Source organism: Cucumis melo, chromosome 11 (assembly GCF_025177605.1).
Source record: "Cucumis melo cultivar AY chromosome 11, USDA_Cmelo_AY_1.0, whole genome shotgun sequence".
Classification (NCBI taxonomy): Eukaryota; Viridiplantae; Streptophyta; class Magnoliopsida; order Cucurbitales; family Cucurbitaceae; genus Cucumis; species Cucumis melo.
In genome coordinates, this window is record NC_066867.1 from 5,289,760 (window position 1) to 5,302,940 (window position 13,181).

Genomic DNA, 13,181 nt, shown 5'->3' on the forward strand with positions numbered 1-13,181 from the left:
TTTTTCCAAATAATATCTCACCATTAACTTTAACCCAATTAATTTTCTCTCTCCTCCACCCAACTATCTTTAATCTTCACCAAATAACTTTACCAAATTTATTTTCCAAATAAAACAATTATTAACCCATTCAAAATAATTATAACTCTAAACCCTAAATAAATCACAAGGTCAAAATAATCAAGTTCCTCAAATAAATTCGAAATTTCCATATCCACACTTAAGATAATAATAAAAAGGAAATCAAATTTGTTGGGGCGTTACAAGAAATTACATGAATAATAAAAAGTAAAAACTAATACTTAAAACATAATTCTAAGTGTCAACGCTAGTTTCTTAACTTTTGCTGATTGCCTCGACTAATATTAATATTAATTAAATGTGATTGACAGCTTTTTTAACAATCAATCATATTTACCTAATATGCAAGTGAGGAACTTTCTATGGCTTATCTGTTCGGTTCTCGATCTTGTCATTTTCCGTTCCTCTCTTCCAAATCAATTTTCTGAACCACCAGAGTTCTTTCTGTTTGAAGCAAACTTGTATTTCCTTCGACGCAACTCGTAATAATGTTCAACTTTCCTCTCTACGCATTCTGCGAATGTCTCTATGATCATACTAGCTATGATCCATGTTGAACTATTGACTGTTACTATTTGACTTTCTTTGAGTTGCTCCATTGCACATAAGCTCCTCTATAGACTTCTCATACTATTCCTTTTCTTTCTTTGTTGTTTCAATATGACATATTGTAATTCTGAAATACACAACAAGTTTGATGTCAAAAACAAAAAAATAGAAAACAAATGATTACCAAACAAATTCTTAATCATGGACTCCAAATCCAAACACCACAAACCTAACCTAAACCCATGTTTAATTTCCTAAATCCATAACTAAAAACACATGTGTTTTCTAAGACATTAATAAAGCCTAACATGTCACACACTAGAAGGATATTTAACTTAAAGAATTTTTTTAGAATATTCTGACTTAATGGAATTTATATTTAGATGAATATTTAAAAATAGTTTCATATAATAAAGTACTAAACTTTATACTTTCTATCCATTGGAGGTCATCCATTTCATGGCACAATACCTATTAAACTCCAAAAGAACATACAGGACTTTCTGAATCCCATTCTTTTATCTAAAACAAAAGGTTATAAATCATGAGAAGATTACAGTTGTAGTGTAGCACAATAAAGTGAAGCTTTTGATACAGAAATTAGGTTTGTTGTTCTTGTTTAAAATCATTGAAATCCTTACATCTATCATTCAAAATAGTCACATACTTTCATTTGACAAAATGAACTAAAAATATACAAAACACTTTCAGTAAATCTTCAAACCGATTTTCTTTTAATGAAAACAATAACTTTCCTTGAGAAAGAATGCAAGAATAGAAGGGCATACAAAAAATGGAGTGGGTGGCGGTGACTCTCGACTTTCTTCAAACCAATATCTCGACTTCTCTCTCGGCCTTTCCTTCTCAATTGATCCTCTTGACTTCTCCTCAACTGCTCTCGACCTTCCCGTCTCAGTTATGTGAATTACAAAACGTGAAGTTGGTTTTTTTTATAAAGGAACTCTTGACATTTCACTTATGATGTCGGCATAGGATTTCCAACTCGCGATGTAGTCACTTATGGCATCATGAGAACTCTGTCAAAAGCAGTTAAAACATCGCACTTCTGGCGATGTTACCTATCCCACATCGACAGAGGTTCGACCTCTCACGACACCATGCAATTTGGCGTCTTGATATTGTTGTCAGAATTTTTTAAATGTTCAACCTTTTCTGACACGGTCAAAGAAACGTTGGCAAAAGTTCGATTACTCATGACATCTACAGTAATTGGGATAACGGCAATGCACACATGCATGGTATCGTGAAAGTCTATATTATTATTTAAATTAAATATTTTTTCGACGTCTCCTCACGCGGCGTCGTGGAAGCCTCACTCTTTGTCGACGTTATTTATGCTACGTCACCAAAGATCCATACTGCCGACGCTTCCTTCACGGCATTGCGAAAAAGTTTCTTCTTACGACGTCACTTTTCTCAATGCCTTTTTCGACGTCGACAAACCTCCGCTTTTCTATAGTGGAACGATATAATTTAAAAAGAATATTGTTAGGAATAGCACAAAAATAAAACTATTTATAAAATATACCAAAATTTTTAAATAGACTGTAAAGAGTTTGATGATTTTATTATATTTTGTAAATAGTTTTTGTTTAAAATGACACTATTTAAAATTATGATATTCATTTAATGTATTCCACCGTTTAAAATGTTTGCCAAGCGGAACCAAATTCAAAATTTAAAAATAAACAAACAAACAAATATTTCCATTCAATTTCACAAAAAAAAAAAAGATATTTAAAATATTCTTGGTACGATAATTAAAAAAATAATGTTTATTTTAAATCATATGAAACTCCCAATTATATTTAGATTTATTTTAATTTATTCACAAAAGTTAGCGAAAAAGACTATATTTCCTTTTTTAAAAAATCACGACAAATTCTTTTTTTAAAAAATAACTTTTAGGTAAATATAAAAGCACCCTAAATATAAAATTAACCAAAGTTGAATGTTGAATTTAGACTTTGCAAACAACAAATATGATCTATTATATTGAAATGTGTTGGGTCAAATCGCCTAAGTAGATCTTAATTTGATCTATTTTTGACCTTTTAAGATACAAAGAAGATTATTATTTTTTTTAAAAAAAAAAGAAAATTATTTTAAAGGACAAAATTGTTGAAAGTATTTATAAATATATTCAAAATCTACCATTGATGTTAGATATTAATAGACATTGGAAAGACTTATTAGTATTTATTAATGTACAGATAGACATGAATAAGTATGTATTAGTGTCTATTATTGATAGATTTTGAAATTTTGCTATATATATAATAAATATGAGGATTTTTCAAAAATTGAAAAAATTAAAAAATTATTTATACTTTCATAGAACAAAATCATTAAGAGACAAAATTTATTATATTTGACTTTTTTATAAAACGTAAAAATTTTGTCAAATGTCCTATTTTTTACATTTTTTCTAAATAAATTTTGGTTTATTATGTTATAATGGAGAACAAACTCTTTAAAAAAATTAAAAAAAGAAAAAAAAAAGAATTCAAATCCACCAATAAAATGAAGGTTATGATTCTTATAGTGGGAGAATACTTTGGAAAGTTGGGGGAGAAAAGAAGATAATTGGAGGGGACACCAAAATAGGTATTGGAATAATGTTTATATTTGGTCAAATGTTAATTAAATTAATTTAATTAAAGGTTTAATGATGAACATAGTAAGCTAAAGTTGTTGGAATCTAAATCAACACATAGACTATCAACACAACAATATTCCAATTTGGTGGCCCATATCTTTCTCCATAAAGTCAAAATGATTTTATACCTATTAGTTTCTTTTTGTATTTTTTGATATAAAGTGTTCTACATTATAATTTGAATTTTAAAAGGATAATATATATATTTTTTTCATTCAACTTGACCAATTAGATTCCCTCTATTTAAGTGGTACTTTTGACAATTTAATCTTATCTACTTAGAGCATGTTTCGAATGATGAAACGGAATAAGTTTGTGATGAATTTTAATTTCAAATTTATGTTTGAATTGAGTGTTTTGGATGTGGGTTAGTTGGTTTGTGATATCAAACTAATTCTCTTCCCACAATTTTCAACCCAATCATTTTTTCTATCATTTTGGTGCTTCATGATTCCATTTTCGTTCCACCCTTATTTTTCTAGTTTTATTATACCCTCCTCACAATTTTAGTAATGTCCATGTGTTCAACCTATACATTGTGTTTTTGACTCGTTTGATTAATTTTGTCCTTTTTCTGTTACTAGAAGAAAATCAAAATTGTTTGATAATTGTACTTTTTCCCTTCAAATTTTAGAAAAATTCTTAGTGCGCATCTTGAATAATACATACCTTTGTGTATCTTATTAATTCTCCAATTATAACTTGTCATATGACAATTTTTTTTTAAAGAATATTTTAGTATTTGTTTTGTTCGAGTGGTAGGTGAAAACATGAGGGTTCATCTAACACATGAAAAAACTTGTTACACACGATGTTACAACATGCATTTTTAGAAACATCATAGACGAATGCAAAAAAACCAAAAACTAGAACAGTATACAGAGTTTGGTAATCCAATTCAGTGTAATACCATATAAGTCTGGAAGACAGGTGTGCACGTGGAAAGACATATTCACTAATATTATAAAGTAAAGCAATTACAATGATATAATTACCGTAAATAAACGATAATTACAGTGACACTCAAATATCTCAACTTAGAAAACAATCACTTAGGCTTCCCCTAAGTATGAGGCTCTCTCAATGAAACTTAAGCTCCCCTAAATGTGAGATCTCCTCACCTTTAACGTATTTAGGGCCCCTAAATATAGAGATATTAGTGAATGAATGCTCTTAGGCTCTCCCCAAGTATAAGTTTTCTTTTCTACTTGTATATTTTCACATTTCTTATGAATATCTCTTCATGTTATAAACTTAGGTTCCCTTTATATTAGAAAATCTCTCCTCAATAGACGATATCTTGGGTTCCCCCAAGACCAACCAATCTTCTCTGAATCATGCTTCAATAGTGAACAACCACACAACTTCAAGATTAACAAAGATTCTGAATCAAAGTTCAACCACAACAAAAAACACAACTCATTTTGAACAAATCAATAAGATCTATAAAATCACTCAAGGTTATCAACAATAGCGAAAATTCCACAATCTCGAAGGTTGACACACTTGTGTTGTTTTACACGAACACAAGACAATGACTTGAATATTCTTTAAAATGATCAATCTTGGAATTGAATGAAATCACCGTATAAATTGGGGTATGTTTGAGAATATATTAAAGAAAAGAACAATCAAATTTGCAAGGAAAAATACAGCAGACCACGAAAGCCGGAAAATGTTATGGAAAAAAAATGTTATGCAGTTTTTTCTATTTGTCATATACAATGTCATGACTTATTATATGACATGTTGTAAAGGACAAGAAAACACACCAACAAATATGCATTGCACATGTCAACATCAAAGGAACCACATCTCAAGGCAGAATTAGCACACCATGAAACATGTTACATAATCCTGTGATATGAAAGTATTGTTTGTAATAAATAAGTTAATAACATTAGAGAAGTATATGAAAGAGCAGGAAAAATGAAAATTTAAAGAAAATGAGAGTCTCATTTTTCCAATGGAATTAATTTTTTTAAAACTATACACATATATACATACATATATTCAAATTTACTTTCAAAATAAAAATTGTTTAAAACAAGGATAATTATAAAAATAGATAAATATTCAATTAAATAAGATATATAATCTTAATAAAGAAAAGTTATAGGTTTTATTTACGGTAAAAAAAAAATAGAATCTTCAATTATATAATAAAAAAGTTTTAGAAAACTACTTAAAAAGTTAAACAATTGAAAAATACGCAAGTAGTTATTTTATATATCTCATCTAGGGATGCACACGAAAAGAATTAAAATATTTTAAAATTATACACGAATTATTTTTTTTTCAATTTTTTCATTCTGTTATATAATAAATAATCTCACAAGCTTTATAACTTATTAGACTCTAAAGTTAAAAGCAAAAAAAAAAATTCAGAACTCTTTATCATTGTAAAATTCTTTGTTAATATTAGAAAGAGAGTTTCTTAGGGGATTAGACATTGGGTTAGTGGCAGTGTTGATAGTGAAACATTGTAAAAGCACATTTACTAAAATACCCCTAGAAATAAAGGCATTAAATTGGAGAGAAAAGATGAGTATGAGAATAGGTACATATGTCTGAAAAACGAGTCTTTTTTCTTTTTTCACACTACTATGGATACAAATACAATACATATATTATGAGTAGATTATAAAGGAAGTCAGAACCCAAACAATACAATACATATGAAAATCTTTTTTAATTGTAGATAATATTCAGTGTAAAGAAGTTAATGAAGAACCTTTACCACACACATATACATATGTATATATATTAGACATGAAGGTACCACAAATATACAAGACATGTATATATGTAGTGTTATGAGTAGATTTATCAAGATAGACCCTGACCAAATATTGCAAAGACAGAGAAACCCAAAGATGAAAGAAGATAGATTCTAGGTTGGACCGTTGGTCATGGACACAACGGGAAGGCCAAAGACCTTCATCGGTTGACCCAACCATGTTATTTTGTTTTTTAAATATCTTAGTTCATTATTTTAGTCTTGATGTTGAAGAAAAAATTATTCTAATTTTAAAATTGTTGAAAATATTTTTTAATATTGCAATTCTCAAAGTATATTAATGTCTAAGCAATATTTTGTTATATTTATAAATATTTTGGTTTATTTTATTATAGGCTAAAATATATAAAATAAAATGTCCTTCAACTTTATGATTTGCGTAAAAAATGCTCTTAAACTTTCAAAAGTTTAAAAAATGTCCTTAAATTGTTGAAAATGATTCAAGAATACCCTTACCGATAGTTTTGGATGGAAAATGGAAATCGTTAAAGTTATGTTTCAAAAATACCTTGAACTATTAAAAAGTTTTATAAATACCCTTAAAACTTAAAGAAGTTAAAAATTACGTACTCTCCTTAATCCACCAAATTAATATCCTTAAACTAGATTAAACAAGTTAAAAATTACTCTCATTAATCCATCAAATTTCTTAGTGTAACACCCATAGCCTAGAATTTAGATCCCAACATTCTCCTGCATCCATGCGATTTGACAATGCCATTCTTGTCTTCACATGCATCTAGAAAAATTTTCAGGAGGCCATTCTAGCACGCTTAACTTTGGAGCTCCTATGATCGAGCCATTGAAAAGTAAGGTGTACATTGTTGGTATAGGTAGTAACTTTTATTTTTTAAGTATTTTTTAACCTTATTTTCATGTCCTCGGGATTCCTCTAATTCAGATGTGATATTAGTTTATTCATGTCTCTCCTAGATTCCGGGTGTTACACTTAGTCCTTAATAAATACCAAAATTTTAAGTTAAAACCATAGTTTAAATTTACATCTATATATCAATATTAATTCTTTTGAATTTTCATATTGGTATGGGTTAAATATTCAATAGAAGAGGTGAATTGATATCCTTTACATTGTAAAAAAATTCACGAATTACAAAAAGTAGACATCAAAATGACACTAATATAAATAACAGATATGCTTACTTAATTGAAAATAAAACAATATTCATTTACTAGTTTAAATTTATTTTATAATTTTTTTTGTTTTTATAAATTTTTCAGAAATATCTATTAAAATTAAAATTTTTGTAAAATTAAAACTTCAATATATTCATCAACATTAATATTTTAAACATCGATTAAAACATAAAATTCTACAATATCTCACAAAATATTCAATATATTCATCAACATGAATATTTTTTTATGTATGTTAATTACAACAATAACTATTCAGATTAATTGTACTCTTGATCTATCACTCTGTGTTAGTAATCAAATAAATTTAAAACAATGGTTTTAACTTAAACTTTTAGTTGACGAGAAAACTGGTGTAAAATTTTGACCATTAAGATCGTTTTTTTATAAATTTTTAAAATTTAAAGGTATTTATGAAAATTTTCAATAGTTTAGGATTTATAAACAAAACTTTAATAAGGAAAGAGCATCAACATCTTTGAAAGTCTAAGAACGTTTTTTAAACTTTTGAAAGTTTTAAGTATTTTTTACCCAAACTACAAACTTCATAATTTAAACTTTTTGTTATATTATAAAAACCTCCCTTCTAATTTTTTATTTTATTTGATAGTTAAATTAAATACTTAATATGTTTACTAAAAATTCAGAAATAAGATAAATAATGATCATAAACAAACTGTAATAACTTAAATGTCAAAGATAATGAAAAAAAAATTATCAACAACAAACTTTAAAACAAAAGATAGATTATGAAACTTAAATAGAATTAAAAAAAATAACTTGAATATGTGTAAATGTCAATAATCTTACTTGTTAGATATTATTTCTTTTTTTTTTTTATATAGAAATACTGGTTCACAGTTGATTGATGAAAATTACTCTGTGTATTCGATGGATATCTAGTAAGTTTATAAAAAATATGTTACTTGTGTTTCAATTATATAGTCAGATGGTATGAAATTTATACTTGTGATTGTTGATATGTTGCACGAATTGTTTGAAGTTATGAATTTAGAAATTTGAAGTTGTGGAGTTGTATGAGTTCTATAGTTTTGGAGTTGCGACAGTGTTGCGTAAGTTGTAGGAGTTGTTTGAAGTTGGTTCGTAGTTGTATTGGTTCATAGTTGTATGTAACTGGATTTTGCATATTTCGATGTTTCGGTAATTTCAGGTTTTTTTAGCTTGTTTGAAGTTGATTACAAGTAGTATAAATGAGAGGGTCGTAATGACCCATATATATTTTTTAATTTTTTTTAAAAGTTGTTATAGTTTGCAGTTAAAAAGCATCAATAAAAGATTTTCGTTGATGGATAAAAACCAAGCTATCTTGATGGGCGAAAAAGTCTAAAAACAGTTTTTGATAACTTGGTTTGACAATCAAGAAATATGTTATGTTGATGGGATTTTTCATATTCTTGATGGACAAAATACGTAAGACCATCAAGGTAGACATTATTGATATAAAAAAAAAGCTAAATTTGTAGTAGATAAAGTTGGTGAGAATTGTACTCATAACCAACTATAAGAATCAAGAAAAACCAAATATTTTAATAATGGACATTCTCAACAAATTGTTTTCAAGACTTGTATTTGTCTAGAATGTCTTGAATACTAGTTCATTTTGATAACAAAATAAGTAGGAAGAAACTAATTAAATACTATCACACAACTATAGTATTATTAGGTCTAGTCGAGGCAAACTTAACCTTGCCTTTAAATACAATTAGTCATTTCTCACCATCGAAATATAAACTTTGTCACAATCATTTGAAACGAATACCTTCATTACATTTAGAGTTAAAATTTATTCGATATAACTGTAAATAATTAATGACCGCAATTCCATCCCATCCAAACTTATTGTCTTCACATTGTTTGATACTTTTAAAACCACTCTCACACAAATATGTTTATGTAAAACATTTATAAAAGGTAAACATTCTTATTGCAACCCATGAAGATATTTTCATTTATTACCATTACTTCATAAAAAAAATTATGTTCATTATTATTTCATAATTAAATTAAATAATCAATATGTATTTAAAACCCAAGAATAAAATAAAAAATAAAAATAATGAGATTTATATAAGAATTAGAAAGAAAAAAGGAAAAAAAAAAGATAAACTTAGATGTGGGTTAAAAAGGGCGAGTTTACTCAGTGAGTTCAAAGAGAGGAAAATATGCGACGACGCGAAAGTGACCTTTATAACCCTGTAAAAAATCGGCGATGTTTTCTCTTCCACTCGCACTCCGATCAGAATCTCCATTCTCCACATATCCCACCATCTTTCTTCTCCCCTTACACATTTTCTCTCTTTCCTTCGCTGTATTTATACGTAATATCATCAACATCTTCACGTATATATATTTATATGTTTCACCCACCTTCATCACTTTCTTTTTCTTCTTTTTCTTCTTTTTCTTCCATTTTTCCTCCTAACTTTTGATCCAAATATTCAAACGAAGATCTGGGTTATCTCCAGAAGACGAAGATCCATAATGGGTTCGCTTCCTTCTGAGCTCAGTTTGGATTTTAGACCCACTTTTGTGCCTAAAACGATCACAGATTTCTTCAAGGAGGTTTCGATGATCGGGAATGTGTCCGATAGGGTCTCTAAGCTTAACGATTTCATCAAAAGTTTGGAGGATGAAATGAGGAAGATCGATGCCTTTAAACGAGAGCTTCCTCTCTGTATGATTCTCTTACAAGATGGTGAGTTAAATTCTTCTTCTCACAAATTGTAGGTTTCGATTCAATATGGGGATAATTTCTGAGATTTGGAATTTGGGGAATCTCTTTGAAGATCATTTGAATTTCTATTGTTGCAATGGGAATTTTGGGCTCTCCATTTTATATTTATGGTTGTTGATGTTTGTGTTTTCAGCCATTTTAGCTGTAAAGGATGAGAAAATGCAATGTGCAGTTCTTAAAACCAAACCGGTTTTGGAAGAGTTCATACCTCTAAAGAAAGAACAAGAAGAAGATGACGATGATGATTCCAAGAAAGGAAACGACTGTAGGGATCAAAAGAATTGGATGAGCTCTGTTCAACTTTGGAACTCTGATGATAACCACCACTCTAATTACAAATTGGAAACTAAGGTACAAAGAATTTGTCCAAAGAATAACAACTATGGAGTTCTGTTCTTTTGTCCGTTTGATAATCACTTTATAATTTGCTTTTTTTTTTTGGATGGTAACAGAGAAATGAGAAAGGAGGTCCTGTAGTGACTCAGGTTTCATTGCAATCTTGTAGAACTAAGAATGGAGAGAGGATGCATGTGCCCTTTAAGCCATCTTATCCCATGTTTCCTTCAGCTATGGTTGTGACGAAGGAGGATAAGGAGGAGTTTCCTATTCATGGGCTTTCTCTTTGCACTCCTGGAATAAAAAATCCAATGGAGGAATCAGCTTCAACTGGTTCGAGATCAAGCGGGACTAGAGCTGTCTCGTCTTCCACTCTCACTGCTTCGGTGAATTTACGAACCGGAATGCAGCAACAGAAACAGCAGTGCTCTCGCAAGCAGAGGAGGTGCTGGTCGAAGGAGTTGCATCGCCGTTTCGTTAGTGCCTTGCAGCAACTTGGGGGCTCGCAGGGTAAGAAATGAAGTTCATGTTAAATCTAGATTACATATCTGTTAACTCTCTTGTGTTTGAGTCCAATAAATTAGGTAATGTTCAGCATGATATTTATAATTTGAGGTTGTTTTTCACAATTCAAGCACATTAGGATGGATTCTCTTGTTTAGACCTAATTGTATGAAGATGAGTTTCCTCATGTCTACATGATTTTTGGCTTGAAAATCATGTAAAACCACTTTAATCACCACAATCAAGCTAAATACTAGTCTTTGTGATAGCAAGAACTATGAGGTGTATTGTTCATATAAATTTTCTGACTGAAAGTGATGGAAGTTCTCGGTTTTCTAATTTGAAACTTTTGGTATCTTTTCCAGTGGCCACGCCGAAGCAGATTAGAGAACTTATGCAGGTAGATGGCCTCACCAACGACGAAGTGAAGAGCCATCTGCAGGCAAGCTCCAAAGCTTACTTTTAATGTCCTTTTTAAGTATTTTAAAGAAATGCCTGAAAAGTTAAAGCATACACGAGTTTCTGCCTGCCTCCTTTTTCATTCTGTGATGAACTGTTTACCATTTTATTTTCATAATGTTTCATGTTTCATGTTCATTACAACGGTTGAGATTAATATTGTTTTTTCATCAATCCAGAAATTCCGACTCCATGCAAGAAGACTTCCAGCATCTGCAGTCCCCCCTGCAAACCAATCATCTGTAGTCGTTCTTGGAGGACTATTGGTACCACAAGATGCATACGCCGATTCATCAAAGGCTTGTAGTTCTCAATCTGGCTCACCACAAGGTCCCCTTCAGTTAGCTGGGACCGGAGGCGATAGCATGGAGGAGGAGGACGATGTAAAATCAGAGAGTTATTGCTGGAAAAGCAGAATTCAAAAACCAGGAAATGAAGATGTATAAGATGTTTTTCCCACCATGAATTTTGAAAATAAGAAAATATATACATGGGAGGTAGAGAATTCAGGAAAGAAGTAAAAAGAAAAAAAAATATATAATATAATATATATATATACGTATAAGGTACATAAGAAAAGGTGAAGGATCTTGAGAGGATAGCAAGAGGGTTGGTTTGAAATTTTGCAGTTTTAGTGTCCCTTCCCCCTTTGAGTTTAGAGTGCTACTGTTTATCATCACTATTAAAAATGGGACCAAAATGTTTGTAGGAAAGCCATGTTTATGTGAAAAATATCAAGTGCATCTAAAAGAGAAAAAAAAAGGAAAGAGAAAAAAAATGATGATTATATATTTACCAGCAATTACTTTTACTTCCTCTTTTTTTTTTTTTTTTTTTTTTTTTTGAAATCATCAATTCACTCCTAGAAAACATTAGATACAAAATGATGAAAGTAGCTTTTTGGCTGTCTTTGTTTTTTTTTTTAAATAATTGTGATGAAATGAAATGATTTGTGAAAGATTATATGTTCTATGTGCAAGTTTGTGATTGCATAAGGAAAAAATACTTTTATTTTTGTTATAAAAGATCAATTAATTGTAAAAACAACATAATAGGAAAACAAAAAAAACCAATTAATTTTGTACCTCACCAAAAGAAAAGAAGCTAAATTATCTTCCAAATGGACACCAATGGATGCTCATCTATTTAGTCTATTATAAATAAAAAGTAAAATTTCATTACAAATTTTCAACTATTTTTCTATTTAGAAACGATCTTTAAATTTTAAATATAAATTTGATACTATAAAAATTGAAAAAAAAAGAACTACAGAAACAATTTGGACCATTTTTCAAAACCTAGGAATGCGAATAATACTAAAAACGGATAATGTGATTTTGAATTTTTACATTGGATTCTCTAGAGATGAAAGCATCTAAGCTATATATATATATATATATATAAAAAGAATATTGACTTTTGTAGTCTTCCTCTTGAATAGAATGTAATCAACTCACAAGCATTGATACCATTCAAAATGAAGCACAACCAACAAGGAAAAGGAAATGGCAAAACAAAATAAAGAAATGTATAGATGAGTTGTAGTGAATATTAGAAGATGCTGAATTTGTTTGAATTATTTGACAATTTTGTCTTCTAATTAGTTGTAAGATTCTATGCATTTATGCAAATGGGTGGATGAAAATGGTTGTTTGTGCAAAATGACAAAAACAAAGATCCTCACTTATCTTAGTCAAGAATATTTATTTATTACTTTATTAATATTGTTTTGTTTTGCTTTTTTGTTGTATTTGTTATTATCTTTTAATTTATTATGAGGTGGGGATTTTTATTTTATTTTATTATTTTTTTTATTTTAATGATAAAATTGACATGTGAGGTGTTGATGCAACAAGCATCAT

General features: G+C 29.2%; 1 protein-coding gene across 1 annotated transcript; it reads left to right on the forward strand.

Moving 5' to 3' along the window:
* The first annotated feature begins 9,502 nt into the window (after nt 1-9,502).
* LOC103498410 (transcription factor HHO6-like) lies at nt 9,503-12,121 on the forward strand. The gene is made up of 5 exons (XM_008460997.3): nt 9,503-9,981; nt 10,154-10,371; nt 10,473-10,866; nt 11,226-11,302; nt 11,499-12,121. Exons 1-5 carry the CDS (start codon nt 9,768-9,770, stop codon nt 11,763-11,765), a joined length of 1,170 nt encoding a protein of 389 aa, XP_008459219.2. The 5' UTR covers nt 9,503-9,767; the 3' UTR covers nt 11,766-12,121.
* Nucleotides 12,122-13,181: the final 1,060 nt, after the last annotated feature.